Source organism: Vanessa tameamea, chromosome 9 (genome assembly GCF_037043105.1).
Source record: "Vanessa tameamea isolate UH-Manoa-2023 chromosome 9, ilVanTame1 primary haplotype, whole genome shotgun sequence".
In the NCBI taxonomy this organism is placed as follows: Eukaryota; Metazoa; Arthropoda; class Insecta; order Lepidoptera; family Nymphalidae; genus Vanessa; species Vanessa tameamea.
Genome location: NC_087317.1, coordinates 11,003,586 through 11,022,500, shown reverse-complemented (window position 1 = coordinate 11,022,500; position 18,915 = coordinate 11,003,586). Strand labels below are relative to the sequence as shown.

Below are 18,915 nucleotides of genomic sequence, written 5' to 3'. Positions count from 1 at the left end.
AGTACGGCAAAATTAATAGTAAGTTTACTTGATTAAAATACATTTTATTTGATTTGACTACCCAACATTGTCCAACGCATAAATTTGTTACTCGATATAAATTTAATATATATTAAAAACGTGAATCTTTAATTTTTTTTGTAAATATAGGGTTAAACAGAAAAAAAAACTAACAAATATGTAACATTTTATTACACATCGCCTGTACAACAGATAATTTATGCTCCAAATACACAGATTGTAGAATACTATCTAAGATTACATTATAATCATAAGAAAACGTATCCCATATATTTTTTAGGTAACTACACTTGAAAAAGAAAATAAACAATTTCACGAACATTAAATCCGTACAATTGGCCGTGCTATTTAAAAATATAATAAATATATTGAAATCAGAATAGCACCATTTTGTTTAACATATAACTTAAAATCGTTAAGTATAATCATCAAATGATTCATTAGTTATGAAGACTTATAAACTTAAGAGAAATATTTTCGTCTGATTCAATATTTAAATATTAGAGCCCCAGAAATATTATTATTTAAGAATACACAAAAAAATTATTTAAAGAACCATTTAGAAAAAAATTACATAATATAAATGTAACCTAGAATCTATATTGATATCAGTGCGAATTTATCAAAATTTCAGACGAAACAGTTAGACGAAGTGGATTTAAAATTAATTATCAAAAAATACGATTGCCCTCCAAATACGTAACATTTTATTCATTTGGATTTTTTTTATAATGAAGAACTATTTTTTCATAATAGAATGATAGAATCATGATAATTGCGCAGCGAAACTGAAACAATAAAATTAAAAACCATTGTTTTTTTTAAATCTATTACATCGAACACTTTTATGAAGTGCTAAGCTTTCTTATTTTATTATTTTATAAAACGATTATATTTATTATCTAATATCCGTACAATATTAACTCTATTTGTGCTGAACACATAAGATTTATTTATTTGAACTAGCATTTGTGTTAAACGTTGACATGACATTAGTTTATAATTTAGCAAAAAAGTTTAATTGAATTTTAAAAGGAACTTCCTAAAATTGAAAAAGAGTTAAAAAATCATCTAAATTAGGCCAATTATATAAATAAAAAAAATTAGGAATGACATATAACATATATTAGATAAGAAACGAAAAGTCCTTTATATGCTTGTAAAGTGAAGTTTACCTAATATTTTCTTATATAATATAAGTGATTTCCATTAATCATCAAATAACACATAGCCCACACGTATCCTATGCATGTATATTTTATTATAATATGAATAATATAAAAATTGACTCTACTATCTCTTACTTGTGATCTCAAACAAAGTTCTCGCTTTGTATAACATTAAATATAATATAAATAATGTTTGAAAATTCATTATAACATATAAGGCAGCATTTATATTTGTCTATGGTGATATTCGTTGAACAGTTAATATAACAGAAGTGTTCTATAGTTAATGTATTATTTTATGTTATTTATATTTCTTATTATTATTTTTCTATGATGCAGAGATCACTTGTAAGTTTCTTATAAAAAAGTAGACGCAGACGAGTGCCTCCATAGTTATGCCAATAATTAGTTAAATTCAAACATTTAGTCACCCCACATATATTTAATTTGTAATTGAAATTCCTATTAATTTAATTTAAAAAAAATCTAAGGTTTTATTTTTAAGTATTTTATATTAAAATATACAAAAAAAATTCAGCCAATTTTTTTTTGTTATGGAAATACCTATGTATCATAATTAAACTATAGTCCATTCCACGGGTTGGAAAAAGGTCGTAAAAGAGAATAAAATACCCGAACCCATTGGTTAACAAGCGACGCGATAAGCGATACCAATCCGGCATGTAAGACAACCGTAAGTATTTAGCCAATTTTAGAAACTTTAGAATTTTAGAACGGACTTTATTTTTTCTTTTGTTTTAGTGTGAGCAACACTTTATACATAAAAAACGACTATTGAAATTGACCAAATAGTTTAATTATGTACATATTTTTCATTTCTACTAATTGCATAAAAATAATTGAGAAATATCATATATTTCACATAATATCCATCGGCAACTTAAGCACTCATCTGGCCTGAATTGAGCTAATCGTTCAGTTGTCGGGCGGGTTGTCGAAGTAGTCTATCTTGGGCGCCTGCTTGGGCTGGCTGCGAGCCGCCCACGCGTTCGTTGAGGTCAGCGTCGCCCAGCCGCCGGATGATCTGACAAATTATTTTATATAGAGATAAAGAATGACACAGGTTGAAATTATGTAGTGCCAACTTTTTTATAGAAAACTTTTTGACCTTGATCATGAAAACTTAGTTGTACTAATTTTTTGTTTATTAACAGTTTTTAATTTAACATATAGAATAGATGATCATTTAATTCAAGTATTAAGCAGACGAACATTATTTACAATATTTTTTGGCAGAGGAGAGGAATGAGGAGCGACATGCGTGTTTACGAAGTACTGCAATGCATTATAGTCTTACTTGGAGGAGGCGGAGGCGTGCGCGTGCGCGGAGGGCGGTGCGGGTGCGGAGGGCGTGTGTGCGGGCGCGCGCAGCACGGGGCCGGGCACGCGGCGCTTGCCCGCCTCGCGAGCCAGCACCTCCAGCACGCTCATTGCCGGCAGCCACGACTGGAGTTACAGGGCAAACAATTCATCAGACCTTGCACATTCAAATCGATCGTGAATTTCAAAATGTTTACATTTTGAAGTTCTAGTAGAAGAAGTATTAGTTGATTAAAATATTTGAAGAATAACTAAAAGTTATGCTGACTATATATTTAAAATTTACAGGTACATTTTTGAACGTTTTAAGAAAAAAACTATCAACCTTTTCCTTATCAGCTGTGGCAACAACGTTTCTGTTAGGCTCTGCGTCATACGCAACACTCTCACACCCAAAGTGTTCACACAGCTCGTGGATGAACTGACGCTTCTGTCTATTCATAGATGGGAAGGAATGGGCGCGAGTCTTCTGTTTTGACTGCAGGGGAAACGATTTGTTAATTTGTAATATCAAATTATCAACCAACTAAGGATATATTAATTATTTTGCACAATGATTATTTCCATTATATAAAACATTAATTTGTACTTTACTTGGGTTTTTTATTTACAAGTACTTTGCAACCCCGATATAGATCGGTCACGTCAGTTTACCTTCTTGGCGAGTTGCACGAGGTCAGTGAGTCGTTCGTGCACGAGCTGGGCGAAGGCGGGCTCGCGTGCAGCCGTGGAGCGCACGTGCTCGCTGTAGCGCGGCGCGAGCTTGGCCGACACGTCGGGGTTGCGCAGCTGCAGCGCCAACGCCAGGCGGCGACTACGCGCTTCCACAAAGCATTCCTCGTCGCACTCAAGCCTAAACGGGATATATGTATTATAATTAATATATTTTTCTGTCGTCGTATGTCAGTCGTTGTGAAAGTAGAATAAACATCCAACTTACAGATGTATTCTAGTATTAGAGAAATCGGCTTTTTTGTTATTATAGAGATATAACTCACGTTTTTAACATTGCACTCGGACGCTGTACTTCAGTTAAATCCACGGTACCACCATCTTGCATCTTCGATGCTGCCAAAGTGCTCACCATCCTTAGCAAATTAATGTGAATATTAATCAAATTAAATTTAACAATATACTTAATATCATTAACCCTTTCGCCGAGAGGTAATGTTATGACATATTATGTATTTGTAGCATATTTTTCAAACATAAGTCTATAGGTCTATTCCAAGCACAAGAGGACAAAAGCCATATACAAAACATTGAATTGTCGCGATATCATTGGTCGAGAGCTTGAATAACCTATGATATTCCTTATAGATTTTGGAATCGATGGCGTTTTGAGCGTCGAAGAATCTGTTATCATAACTTTAGAAGTAAAATTAATATTGATAGAAATCGTTAATAGTGTTGTATTATAAATAATGAAATATTAATCAAGAACTTTTAATACTCCATAATATAGCTGACGTATTAGAAAACCGTATGAAATATATAAATTTAAGGTTTGTTTATCTCTATTCCTTCTTCGATTGGAATAGACTATAAACATTCTAGTAAAAGGCTGTTGAAAATTAGTTTTTAAATTTTATCCAAATATTTGATGCGACAGACACGAACAATAATCATAAACTCACTTGGCATAGTCTCTGGCGTTGTCGCAGCAGGTGCGCTCCGCCTTGCGGCGCCCGCACGGACACGTGGCGCACACGAGGCGCTTGCACGGCGCCCCGCTGGGACACGCGCCGCCGCCGCCCGAGTGGCACGCCGCGGCGCACGGGTGCCCGCAACTCGGACGCTTCTCAGTGCACGCTTGCGTGCATCTAGTATATATCATTTGGTTAGAAAAAAAGACGAGCACAGGTCACTTTTGCCCATACGCACTGGTAATGAGCCGCCATGGAATCTATGACTTTATAACCCTTGCTCTTGGAATCATTCTATTGGCGATTTATTTACTAATGGGTGGTAACAGTGATCACCTAAACGGTTCCGCAAAAACAAAAAAGTTCCTTGCTTTTTTATCCAGATCAATTTTATTAATAATAAAACTGAACAAATAAAAAAAATACTTGCTTTCCGGTATCGCAGGGACCCTTGTGGCACGTTTTTATGCATGTGTGTTTTCCACAAGGTAGGGGCTTGCCGCAGGGCAAACCGCACGAAAACTCCTCTTGTGAACATGGGATGGTTTTACGTTCCTGATGACGAATTTGATATTTTATAGCAATCGTTTATACTATATTACTTATCTAAACCTAGTGTCCAGATTTATAAGAGAATGTTGCCATTTAAATCAAATGATTGATAGAATCTTAATCAATTCAATAATACTAAAAATAATTGAATCAATGGTGTAAATTAAATATGATGTATTAAAACATAAATTAATCATAAAAAAAAATCCAGATCGAATTAAAGAATAGAATCTTATATGCAACAATCAATAAACTTATGACATAGTTAGTATATCTTGCTCAGTCACCTCGTGCTTCCCGTAGCACATCTTGGTGGTGAGCACGACGCAGGGCGGACAGTCGCCCGAGTGGCACGAGTGGTGCGGCGGGTGCGCGCAGGCGCGGGCGCGGCGACACGGCGCGCTGCAGGCGGGCGGCTTGGTGCCGCAGCGCACGGGCGGCAGCACCACCTCCGTCCCGCACTCGCAGCGGAGCTCCTCGAAACCTGAGTTCGTTGAGATTAGTAGATCAATGTTCAATATTTGATATCGTAAATATTATTTATTGCATCCTAGGCATGTTTAATTGACCTAAAGGTATAATTGATTTTTATTTTTTATGAATCATGGACATTAACTATATTGCTTTTTTTTTTCAAAGATAAATTTGTATGAAATATGTTATATAAAGAAATATATTTATACTAAAGATACACATCTTGACAGATTTTTATCTCTCTGTATAAATGCTAGATAATTTTTATTGCAAATATTGATAAAATTTTCATTTTACCCGGCAGTATCAAGTGAAAATCACAACGTAGGTATTGATGATTGAGGTAGCTGTGGTATACTATACTCACTGACTCTAGGACAGGGCGCGCAGTGTCCGGTGTGGCAGAACTCCTCGCAGCGGTGCAGCTGGCAGGATAGCGTACGCGCGCACACCACGGCGCAGCGGTGCGACTGCGCGTCGCAGCACGTCGTACGGCAGCGGTGGCGGCCGCACGACAACTTCTGTACAGACCGTACAATTAAGAGAGATGATTTTGAGTTATTTCACATGCTCACATTTGATGCTAGTCTACGTTCAACAGATTACTAGAATTATTATTATTTTTACCTTATTACACTTTCTCTGGCACAATACATTGTTAAGCATCTGTGGTAGGTCTGCGCAGGGGACCTCACGGCTGGAGTGTCCGCAGCGACATTGCAGCAGCGTGGTGTCCGGGCATACGCGACAATTACCTGAATAGTTTTTATTATTACCTTACTTAAGCAGTATGATGAATTATTCAACATGCTCGGATACATTTTAATAAATGAATGGTAATAGGAGGAATTACTTATTAAATATTATAATGATACTTATCAGAAAAACTATTGGACTAAAATGCTGTAGTGTATTAATATACATATATCTAATACTTAATCTTATCAAATTGCTAGACCAATATTTATCATGCTATCACACGAACATTTGTTACATTAAGGAAAAATATACATTCTGTTCAACAATACAAGAAGTAGTAGGTTTTACATGTTTATAGCATTTTTTTACTTCATGCTCATTTTTGTATGTAAAAGTACTTTAGCACTAAGAGTAAAATACTCTTCACTTGAATTTTTAAGTTACAGTTTACTTAGTAATTATTTATTTACCTTCATGACAACACTCTTTGCAAAAATGTTTATCTCCAGAAGGACCACATGGTAAAGGCTTGGCGCAGATATTACCACAAAGTGGTATTGGGTCTGTACAAGATTTACGCTGGTCCTTGCTTATTCTGAAACAACACGACAATTGCATATTTGAGTATATTTATTTTGTATATGATGTGATAAGTATGTATTGTAATTTAAAAAAATATAAATAAAATAAATTGATTTTATAACATGTCCAATAATGTCAGTATGAGCATATTATTATGAAACATAATAATTATCTACAACAGAATTTCAGTGTAAACAGTAATTAACAAAAATAAAGTATCTTTGTTTTATCGTCAAACAAACTTTAGCCGTCTTTATATGTGTCCTCTGTGCAGGATTTTAAATTCAAATTACTTTTATGATTGCCTTGCTCAGTCTTTGAAACAGACAAGTAATAGCGTCAGTCACCTGGTGTTGCCACAGGGACAGGCAGGAACGTTGTCGGGGCGTAGCGGGCATGGGGGGCAGGGCGCTTCGTGACACGCAGCGCGACACACGTGCGCGCCGCATGCCAGCACGCGCCCGCACGGCGCCGCGCACGACCACGTGGCGCACGCGCCCGACTCCGCCGTGCACGGCACGGAGCGAGACTTCGCCGCGGGGCAGTGGCACACTGAAATTTTTATATTTACAAGATGGGAGTTAATATACCAATATATTTATATCGTTTTTATAATGGTCGTTAGCATATGTCACTAGACCACATGTTTTGCAACAGACATGACTGTTGTGTATGTAATCTATGTATGCTTATCTTTAAAGCAACCTTTCGTTATTAAATGTTTTATCTAAGTAATTATGATAGAATTGAGTTTTTTTCATGTGCAATACAATAATTTGAATAAAAACGCTTGTAATATTATTCGGCCGTTATTTTGAGTGACGGTTAATGTAATGACGTGACGTGTGATGAGTGGTTCCATTGGCATCGGGAAGTGGTGGTGATTCCTTGGCCTGCAAAAGCGGCGGATATAAACCCTATGGAAAATCTATGGTGTTTGATGGTGCAGCGGTGGATAAATAATAACGACAGAATCAAAGCAGCTGTCTTAGAACATTGCCGAAGTGTTTGGGAGAGCTTCAGAGGAACCGACATATGCTCTCGCCTTGTTGGATCAATGCGACAGCGACTACAAGCTGTGATTGATACGAATGGCGGATATACTCGTTTTTAATAAAATAAATAAGATTTGTTTAAATGAGTAAAGTTTACCATAATTACTATTTATTTTTACTATTTTATTGACTACTTCCGTCCTGCGGTTTCACCCGCGTCCCCGAGAGATTTTATGTTTTCCCGGGATAAAAAGTGTCCAATACGTTATTCCAGTACATATTCTATATGTGTGCAAAATTTTAACCAAATCCGCTCAGAAATTTTTACGTAAAAGAGTAACAAACATCCATCCATACCTCAGAGAAATCAGCCAGATCCATACACACAAACTTTCGCGTTTATAATATTAGTAGGAAGTAGGATTACTTCTATGCACTCTCTTTTATAAGAGACAAGATAATGTCCTAATCTCCGATGTTACACGAGCATTCACGAAGGACTATGAGGTTTCGTGAAAAGTTGGTAATTGTCATCCCGATTGACGGCTTCTTATTATTATTATTATAGCTTTTAAACGCTATTATACTCTTTGCTAGATGCGACTTATAATGACATTGCGACGCAATATGTCATACTCCATCGGTAAAGCTCATATCGCGAAATCGATATCGATCGAAATCGCTCATACTGAGCACACGAAAATAGATCTTAAGGTGACGAACCTTTTCTTACCCCGACTGTACATAATATAATTTGGCAGTAAATATGAAATATTAAATTATTAAATTTACCTTGGGTGACAATTTCTTCACATGCATCACAAGGACCCTCATGGCAGTCTTTTGTGCATGAGTGTACCCCACACTCGAGTTTACGATTACATTGTCGACCGCAAACTTGCGGCAATTTGCTGCTGCAGAGTACTGACCGTGTTTCTGTACCGCAGCCGCATTCCCTGAATTTACATTAAAAATCTTAAATATAGATAACTTATTCTACTAACAAAAAATATAAATAAATATTTGTATTAACACAGCTTATAACTTACTTCTTAATAGTGGCTTGACATGGTGGGCAAGGACCAGGATGACAAAGCAATGTACAAGGATGTGGACATATTCTGGGCCGCTTACAGGCTTTGCCACAAGTGTGAGCCCCACTCGACCCTCTCTGATATTCTGGGTTACGTACAGCCCCACACATACATCTATATTCAGTTGGTATATCTTGACTTGTGTTCTGGCATGCTGGACAACGCCATTTGCCTTCTGCAATATAATGGAAGATTTAATAATAAATTGTTAAATATTCTACTGGAGTTTATAACAAGATAGCAGATTTTTGTCATACCAAATTTTTTATTTAAGCAAAACAACATACTACTTCTACATTATATGTTAATTTAAAATAGTATTAAAAATTTATCTTTATCTCTTCAGAGGATCTAAGATATTTACTTACTACATACTCAATATTATGTGTAAGTTTTTTAAATTTCAACAATGATATATATATATAAAAAAAAAAATAATTTTAAAATATATATTATTAACTTACCAACCAAACTGCTCATGGCCCACTTCCTTATGCACCGGAGGTGTAACACATGGTAGCAGTTGCTGCAATACCAAACAGAGTCAGTCTGTTTCACTCTTTCACAACACACCAGACATTCAAGGGTTCCTTTATCTAATTGTTCACTTAGACGCTCCCGCTGAGTCATTTCTGTATTTGCTGAAATATATAATATGTGAACATTAATACACAGATAATCTATACAATTAATAATTTATTCATGTATTCAAAATGAAAAATAATAATTGAGGAAATACCTCCTATATTTGTGAAAGCCTTTTTTCCTCGCATTGGACTGGACACACTATCTTTCATTTTTTCTTCCCTATAATATCCATATGTATTTGCATATTGTTCATCTTCAGTACTATTACGTTCTGTAGCTCTTAAACGCTGACTGCCAGCCCATTTACGATTTCTTGGTCCTTCACTTCTTCCATTCCTAACATCTTGACTTTCTTTAGGCATAGTACTGTTGTAAAAAGTTCGACCTACATCAGACTCTTTATTCTTAGTCTTTGGGTTGGATTTTGATTGGCCCCCTTCATTGTGCATGCTTACTTCATCATAGGCATTTGTCTCATGATTAAAGCTGTTTAAATCACTGTTACGATTGTTTATTCTATGATTGTTAGAGTCTTGATGATTAAAATCTTGATTACGGTAGTTAGTCTCTTGCATTTGATTACTATTAGTGGCACGATTTTTGGATTTTCGGTTCCGATTATTCAATTCACTGGGACGGTTTGACGAGTCTTTATGCATTTTAGTAGAGTTTTGATCTAAAGACTCAGGGTGGCTATTATAACAGTCTTGATTACGAATTTTAGACTCCCCTTTATGATTTCTATTTGAGTCTTGATATTTTGAAAATTTCTGCATTTGACTTGTTGTTTCATTACTAGATGAGGCACCACTTTGTTGAGAACTATGTGGTTTTTCTCTCCAATTTGTGGAACTAGATGGTTTTGAATAATTACTAGATGATTTACTTACTGCCCCACTTGATGAGCTTGCTTCTTGTGAAGGCTCATTGTGAGGACTGCTTGGTGATTTTGATTTGGAGCTTTTAGGCACAAATTCAGTAGCAGTTGGTGTTAGCTTTGATTTAAAAACCACTTCATTTGAATAATTATTTTTATCCGAGGTCACCTGGTTGTATTGATTATGCATGTTTGGTTGATAAGTTTCCTCATTATTAGGGAAATTGGCAGTGTTCGATCCATATGCATAATCTGCCTGTGAGCTTTGAGGTGTAGTACCATTTTGATAACTTGGCATGTTGTTATATTGCGCATTAGGGTAGTTTTGATATTGCATGTTATTGTAGGTAGCAGGATTCGTAGGCGGTGGATTTGAAATTTGCATTTGAGATAAAAATTCATCAAAACTAACATACTGATTACTGGGGTCATATTGTCTATTTGGATTTGGATAATAAGCTTGATACTGGCTATTATAATCGTTGTTCCAATTATTAGGTGCTTGATACTGGTTGTAAGAATAAGAATTATTCCACTGAGACATTATTACAAAAGAAAATAAAAAATTATGAAATATCTTAATTTAGCTTGGGTATGGCAGATCTTTTTGGATGATTTTTCCAATACTTATAGTTTTTATAGTGTTTTTGGCCAAAGGCCGAGACCTGTGGTCTCGTTGTAATGTTTCTCTGTACTCTGAAATCAATTTTAAATGAGATACGTTATTGTAAGACTGAATTTGAAATCATTAAATCGACATGTGGCACTTCTAAAGATATTCAATGAATGGACTTCACTTACCAGTTATCCGTTCGACTGGCACTTGATTATATACAAACAATAATAAATAAATCAAAAAATAAACTAAAATAATTTAGCAAATCAAAAATATAATAACTTTAAGACGATGTGACAAGATGAGTCGGATTCTATTGAATTGGGGGCAGGGAGGGGGAAGTCAACGTTGACAATACTTGACATTAGATTTTTAAGCAATTCCTATCTACGCATGTAATTTCCTGAATCATTTTATTTAATGAGGATTTTTAGAACCTTATTTAATATGTAACATTTAATTTCTTAATTTTTGCAACCGAACGAGTATATATCTTTAAGGTAAAATATGTTTTTCGCACATACTAAGTCCGGTTACAGTGTTTCACAGTTTAGTTTGAGTTTTTTAGTTTAGTTTGAGTGTTCTCCAGACTAACAAAACTACTAAAGTCGTTACACAATGGACGGTCATTCTAGTTCTGTAAGGTTTTAAGAATTTCCATATATATGACAAGCGCGGCTGACGTATGCACCGACGGTCGCTTGAACAGCGTAACCGGCTTTATCGTAATTTTAGTTCACAGAAAATATATTTTTTTTATATAATGACAAAATATGCTTATTGGTATAAATATGGTTGGATAAGAGATAAGATTAATTTAATAAAAAATAATATTTTATTTCATCTGAGGGTTCTGTTGTGGTTGCTTCGCTTGTATCCTACAGAGTAAGAGTTCCAAAATCACGAAAGGTTACAATTTTTTTGTGACCAAGGACTCGAATCGCCTAATACAGCCTTATAAATAAATTTCAGTTCGTGTTGTTTTAGTGAATTCACTTTATTAATTGATTTTCGTGTAGTATTTAGTACATATTCCATATAAAATAGCATGATACACAAGAAAATTCGTGCTTAGGACTAATTATGTCACATCCATCAATGTTACAAGCTCCGAATAGGACAGAACTATGATATAATATGTACCACTTAGTTTAAGTTTACGTTTTTGTAATATTGTGTTTGGTATATAAAATTACGTACCAATAATTAGTTTAAGTGAACATAAATTACGAAAATATTTTATAAAGAAATCTTTATTGAACTTGCCGTGATGTTATGGGTTGAATTAAACTTTTAAGCATTTGAACCTCTTTGCATTTTGGACTCGTCATGTACCACTCTGTGTTCAGCCCTTATTGTTTAGCCTTCGTTCACGGCTATCTTCGTTTTAACGCGCTGAAATTCGTCGAGTTCATAGTATCCTTGACACATTTTATTTCATTAGAAATATGAGAAATAGTAGTATATTGTAAGTAGTATTCTCACACAGTTCACAGTTCTTAGTAGTTGTGATGGAATGGGTTGCATAGCAAGCTCTCAACGTGTAGATGTAACAACCATGCCTAATACGGTGAGTATGTTTTTAAGCTATTCTAGGAAGTACGAATAAAAACTCATACAATATAAAACTCGAGTAAGTATAAAATAAGGCAAATATTAAAACAAGAAAATAATATAACTATAGGTAAGATAAAACTAATACTAATACACTAATTGTTTGATACGGTTTTCGGTAATCAGAGTTCATGGCAAGTTGACACTGGCAAAGAGACTGTGCTGATCGCTCTCGTGAGACTGGACCAAGATATAGCAAGTAGTGAAAAACTCCATCCAGCTCAAAGACTTGCGGTTGTGTCGGCAGAACTTCAAAGCATACAACAGGTCCATAGATTTACATGAGTATATTAGAAAGGGTTTAAATATGTTGTGTAAGTATTTAATAATTGTTCTACTCCGATATTTTAGGAAATTAAAGAATTTGAAGAAATGACTAGTCCAGTGGCTAATGCAGAAAGTTATGCTAAGACTATGCATCAGGTAAGCTTTCGTATTAAGTTTCGTATTTGCTTTCATGACTTATATTTTTTAAATTGATATAAACCTGCTATTGTAAAATGTCTGTTTTAGATCTTCGTCAATTTAGATCTTTACAGACGTCCAATGTTAGCGTCAGAAAATGAAGATTTTGTCGCTAATGTTAATAGAAAGGTATGTAATAATAAGATAATTAGTGCATTTTTGTTTAAAAAATAATAAGCCATTCTTTATTTTTTTTTATTTTTAGGAAATGCGTAAGCTTGAACTAATTTGGCTTCGGGTAAGAGAAAAAGAATTGCAAAGCGAAAAACGATCACTGCACGCACAATTATTGCGTATACGTACTATGTACATACAACTGCAGCAATTGTTGAGTAAGTATTATATTATTCTTTAATCATTATTTTTATACATTTATGATTTTACCAAACTTGGCTTCGCCCGCGTATGATGAGGGCTAGGGAAGGAGTAGTTTCTGGCGTTTACAGGTGCTAGGAATAAAAGTATGCTCTATTCCAGACTATATTTATACCTAAATTTGTGCCAAAATTAATTCAGATCCATTCCGCCGTAGGTACTGGCATTAAGTTATAAACATCCATCCACCCAAACATTCGAAATTATAATCTGTTTTAATCTTGTAAAGATATAATTTTTAGTTAATTTGAATATCATTAAAATGTAATAAAAAAGGTTGCTTATGGAGCGAAAACCAACGTCCAGAAATTCCGTTAGAAGTTGCTTGCGAGCGTGCGATTGCGTTTCGCGATGCACTCGCTTCGGTCAGTGCTCGGTTACGAGCAGCCGCTGAAAGTGCTCACACAGCGCTGAAGCTGCTAGATGATGCATTGCCAGCTTGGAAACTAACAACAGTGGGCAAGTAAGAATTTTGTTAATTTAAAATAAGTTGATTATCATATAATAGGGTAGTAAATGTTTTCAGCAGTTGCTCTCACAGTACATTGTCTTATGGTATTTTACTTTCAGCTAATGATCAACAGGGGCCTATTTCCGTAATTTATCCATCATACCACCATACGTCCAGCATGTTACAACTAATGTTTCAAAAAATAAATAATTTATAGAAATATATTAATTTTTATCTTATTGTTATATTTGTAAGCTACGCGAGGGCATGATGGCATTAAATTAACTGATAAAAAGATAAACTGGCAATTGTGCCACCTGATCGTAAGTGGTCACGATCGCTCATAAATATTGGCACCCTAAGAAATATTAACCGTTCCTTAAACTACCAAATTACCAATGCGCCAAACTTGGGAACTAAGATATCATATCCCTTGTGTCTGTCATTATACTGATTCAAACCGGAACGCAATAATACTGAGTATTGCTGTCTGGCGGGAAAAATATGTGATATGTTGGTAGTATCCAACCTAGCGGTATTGTGCAAAGCTTATATGCATAGCTTATAAGTATAATATAAATGTTGATGTCACAATACAAAAACACTAATGTAAGAATAAGTTAAAGGTAATAATAATAAATAGTATTTATAGACAATTGCGGATCCAGCTTTCAAGTCAGTGTTCACATCGTCGAGGTTAGTCAGTATACAAAAAAAAAGTATTTTTAATTGAATGGGTAAGTTTTTGTGAATGCGAAGTAGTGCCAGACCAGTTAGACGATTGCCTGGTAAGGACGCTTTAAGAAATTAATGACCATCCTGGATCCGCCAATGAATGAAAAATGAGTATTAAATTATATTTTTATTGATAACATCACAGATACAGAAATGTTGGTTTAAAATAAAAAAAAATATTATTGCCTCGACCGATAGATTAAGAAATATTTGTAGAAGCGGGTGGGAACGAACACGCGCATGTTCAGACGCATGCAGACTGCTCGTGCACGCTCGGTGCGGAGAGCGCGGTGCGCGGCGTGTGCTGGTCGCCACTGCTGCGCCGCGAGCCGCGCGCGCTCTCAGACTCGCCTTGGATTATGCTTTTACGGACACAATGCATGACTATAAGTATGTCCTAGTAAAGTTTGTGTTGATTTAAATAATTGCAAAATTATCTTTATTAACGTCAAGAGAAAAAGAAGATTGATTACAAAAATATGTCAGATATGGAAAAGCAAAAAAACAAGATAAATATTATAAAATTTAATAAAAACAGTTTTTATGTGCTTAATTTTGAAGACACGAAGTTGAGTCACGGAGCGCCAGTGTGACCACTGCATATTTTATTTTCTTTTATGTATAGGTTAAATATTTATATATTAAAAAATATATTTCAGATACCAAAGAGCAACAGAGGCATTTTTACAGTTTAAGGAGGCTTTAGTTCAATTAGTTAATTCTATACATCAGGTACTTAACAAAAATGGATTTTCTTAGTATTCAAATTTGAATAGTTATAATTATACTTTAAAACGTTTGGTTAATCAGGTAATTTTAAACAACGTTGAAAATTTGGCTGTGGCTGAAAAAGAACTAATGGAAAATAGACGAAAACTCAGAGCAGCGAGAGTCAACGACATAGTTAAAAGAGGCTTAGCCGATTTAAAATATGAGTCATCCACACTTACTAGTCTTAAAATAACGCCTAGACAATAAATCCTTAATGAAAGTAAGTTTAATTAATATGCTGATCGATTTATTCTTTTTAATTTGTTATCAACTTCGTCACTCTCTAGGAGTGTGTTTGGGGTCTTCTTAAGGCAGTACGATTTTTACCATGAGGGCAAACGAGGGCCCGGACAGGACTATATATTTGCTTATATTGTTTTCTTTCTATTCTAGATTGATACAGCCCAATACAAAGACAGACCTTGATATTTTCTCAATACAACATGACACCGGGGTCTTCACCCGCCTAGCCCTATATTCTTTTGTGTTAGGGTGCCGGAATCTTCTAAGACGTCAATATCATGTCATATCATCTCATCATCGTCTAGTCTGCTATGTTTGTATTCGTGTTAACGTACACTGCTGCAGATCGGATATAGTCATTAAGTGATTAAAATTAATTTTATTATTCATGATATTCAAATGAATAAAATATATATGTAGGCATCAAGGAATTTATTTTTATTTTATCATCCGATATATAATTGCCCAGTATTTTTAACGTCTCAGTACAAAACCAAACAGGCCTTTTACACCCAAACAGGTTTTCTGTAAATAAAAGACTGATTTATATAAAACACAATCAAATTTTATTAAATATCAAATATTGTATTGTCTAACACGATTCCTTAACTATCATGTTTCACATCAATATATAATGGCATAATTATAATACGGTTAATACATTTCAAGGCGAAAGTATAGATGAAAGATTTCAGGAAAGGATAGGAAATATTCGATAAAATAAACTAAATATACAATGTGATGTAAAGATTGATAGAATTTTTCTAATTTATATTGTCACGAAGGAACGAGATTTAGATTATGATAGCCGCACATAAAATATAAATGCTCTTGATAAAATCCAAAATATTAAAGACAGAGTAAATAGATTTCAATATATTATAATGAATGTAATCGTAGATGAGGTAATTGGTAAAAGAATTTAAAGAATAAATAAGTCTAATAGAAAAGACTGAAAATACCGAAATATTACTAAAGAAGAAAGCACGAAGAACACACTCACGTCATAAATACATACTTGACACAATACATGGGCTTATATGAAAAATCTACGAAAAGTGTTATACATGATTATGACCAAATTACCATGGGTTATATTAGCGCTTACAATCTATTAATATATTAAGGTTTGTGCGCCAAAGCCCTAAGTTGATGACATTTTAAGCATTTTAATTTATGCAATGGACTGTGGACAATAATTCTACTGTAGATGACAACCTATTTCAGTTAAGACGATTTATATCTAACACTGATATGTGATATGATGTGTCTCGTCTTGTTTGGTCGCTACTTAGCCCTGCCTATCTCAATATCGCCAGTACTTCAGGTTACAAAAAAATATACAAATAAATTGGAACTAAAACAAGTTTTTCTCTTAGTCGTAGAAACGTATTGTCTTAAAACTAGAATTGTCATATCAAAATATAATTCGTTAATAGAAATAATGAAATAGTTATTTTAAATGTTATATGAAAATAATTTGAACAAGTTTGTTTTTAATGATTGAGTAGACAAATAATCCATAATCACTATTCTGTAGCGTCATTCTACACATCGAATTACTTTTGACCATCTCTAAGCTAAGAAAGATTCTATGCTACACATGTAGCTAGAGCTAGAAATATTGTCAATCCGAAAAGCCCCATCGCTATATTTCGCATGAAAAAGTCGTAAAAATCGTCTAAATTAGCATATTCATTTACTTCTTAAAAACATGGAAGCACTCATGCGGACAGACTGATCGCTGGCTGTTACACTGATACATTTCAAAAGAGTTAATTACTTTATGCCGATTATTATAATTGTATTGATAAGAACTATTTTCTGATATGATACGGTTACATTTTGAGAATTTATTCGCAGAAGGAAAAAGAAATAGTGTTTTATAGTAACAATAAACAGATGTCAAACATCGAATAATCATAAATGTTAATGGTAAACAGTATTAAAATAACAAACTATTCTAAGACTTAATAAATAACAAAACAAAATAACAGTGGAATGTATAAATAGGTAACAAAAACAGACAGACACTATTCAAGTTTGTCGTTGAGAGCCTGAAATCAGTGAGATCACGTTATCACGAGAAGGAATAGCCATTTTTTTTATTTTGCCACGAGGACAGGTTTAAACTTTAGTGATGGCTTTCAACCGCCGGCTTCTGATGCACCTGTACATAAAAAGTATGTAAGAATATCGAAGTTACACGTATAATATTATAATATTTTAAATGGTAACTTTCGTAAATATTAACAGCTAAATTTTGGAAAGCAATAGCTGCAGTATTTCGGTTTTTAATGTGAATTTAAAATAGATTTAAATTCAATAGAATTAATTATCTTGTTAAATTTAGAGCCTTTACCTGAGTATTCCGCGATACAGCATGAATGCGCCGTACAAACTAAGAATAATTGTTGCCGTCCACACAACTGCTAATACAGAAGTGCTTCCCTCTGCAGAAAATATATATTTATTTTATTTCATGGAATGCTTCCTTTGTTAACAAGATTAACAACCTGTAAATGACATACTAATAGGCAAGGCTCTCTTCCTCCCATAATGGGAAGGAAGGAACGTATTCCAATAAGCTGCTCCACTACGGTTTTGGGTTACGATTATGCGAGTATATTTATAACACAAACTAAGAAGGTATAATGCTACTTTGGTTTAAAATGATTATATCATAATTATCTTAATTAATTTTTAACATTCATCAAAAATCTAAAATGTTTATTTAAGATATAAACTGTGTATAAGTTACCGAGATATCCGTCGTGGTAAACGTCTCTACCGCGGCCGAGCCAGGCGCGTCGCGGCTTGTCCTCGTGCGGTTCGACAGCGAGCAAGTCGGGGATTTCGTCGGCGTCACCGGTGCAGTTTGCCCATTCAATTGTTATGTATCTGCGCGAGTATATAAGCAATCGTATCATATATACAATGTAATTTGTTGTTTAGATGTGACGTGTCCACATCTTATGGTGCACCTTGAACACTTTGAAGTATGAAGGAAGAATGACATTCTCATTTACGAGTATTGAAGGTGTTATTAACAGATAATTGTTATGAGAAACGTTTCTTGGATATTTCATATTTGAACGATTTGTTAAAAAGTAAATAATGAGCGGCGCGTTATTATTTTTTGTAAACATGGCGATATTATTTTTGTAACGACCAATAAAATTATGAAATTGATAAAAAAAAATCAAACCAAAATAGCTTTTATCTGAATTTGTATGAGTTAATCGACCGTAGTATTATTATTTGGGTAATTATCTATATGATCTTTTAAATCGAATAGTTATAGTACATACATGACTTATCTTTAAGTGTTACATCAGAAAATTATAACGTATAATTAGACGAAGTAAATAATTAGTCGTATGTATGTACATGAACAAAATTGTAACCTGGAACTAGTTCTACAAGCTCGTCGCGGTGGCACGAGCAGCTGCCTGGTGCGAGATCGGGCGCCTCCACGACAAGGTCCCCACGAACCCCAAGGTCCGGGCTGGCCTAACTCGGATTCCTTACATCCACATTCCACTTCACAATCTTCATCCTCCTATTAATACAAAAGATGTATGTTGTGTTACATTTATTATTTAAT

At 34.4% G+C, this 18,915-nt stretch overlaps 3 protein-coding genes across 4 annotated transcripts in view; 1 reads left to right on the top strand and 2 right to left on the bottom strand.

Annotated features, from left to right (window-relative positions):
* Positions 1-170: 170 nt before the first annotated feature.
* On the bottom strand, positions 171-11,000 carry LOC113396952 (protein shuttle craft). The gene is made up of 17 exons (XM_026635043.2): positions 10,840-11,000; positions 9,313-10,734; positions 9,038-9,214; positions 8,529-8,748; positions 8,272-8,435; positions 6,832-7,036; positions 6,373-6,497; positions 5,831-5,958; positions 5,571-5,724; positions 5,017-5,213; positions 4,608-4,732; positions 4,169-4,354; positions 3,530-3,619; positions 3,186-3,384; positions 2,857-3,009; positions 2,509-2,657; positions 171-2,235 (listed from the first exon to the last, which is right to left on the bottom strand). The coding sequence occupies exons 2-17, from the start codon at positions 10,580-10,582 to the stop codon at positions 2,127-2,129; spliced, it is 3,651 nt and encodes a 1,216-aa protein (XP_026490828.2). The 5' UTR covers positions 10,583-10,734; positions 10,840-11,000; the 3' UTR covers positions 171-2,126.
* Positions 11,001-12,139: 1,139 nt separating this feature from the next.
* Positions 12,140-15,300, top strand: LOC113396965 (uncharacterized). The gene is made up of 9 exons (XM_026635067.2): positions 12,140-12,224; positions 12,395-12,535; positions 12,620-12,691; positions 12,782-12,862; positions 12,939-13,065; positions 13,385-13,571; positions 14,511-14,684; positions 14,954-15,026; positions 15,105-15,300. Exons 1-9 carry the CDS (start codon positions 12,171-12,173, stop codon positions 15,270-15,272), a joined length of 1,077 nt encoding a protein of 358 aa, XP_026490852.1. The 5' UTR covers positions 12,140-12,170; the 3' UTR covers positions 15,273-15,300.
* Positions 15,301-15,851: 551 nt separating this feature from the next.
* Positions 15,852-18,915, bottom strand: part of LOC113396932 (thrombospondin type-1 domain-containing protein 7A-like) — an 83,286-nt gene continuing 80,222 nt past the window's right edge. For both annotated transcript variants that reach the window (XM_064215905.1, XM_064215906.1), the window contains exons 26-29: positions 18,716-18,870; positions 18,070-18,209; positions 17,671-17,761; positions 15,852-17,478 (exon numbers count right to left, since the gene is read on the bottom strand). In XM_064215905.1, coding sequence (XP_064071975.1) covers positions 17,436-17,478; positions 17,671-17,761; positions 18,070-18,209; positions 18,716-18,870 — 429 coding nt within the window. In that variant the 3' untranslated portion in view covers positions 15,852-17,435. The remainder of the gene's footprint in view (positions 17,479-17,670; positions 17,762-18,069; positions 18,210-18,715; positions 18,871-18,915) is intronic.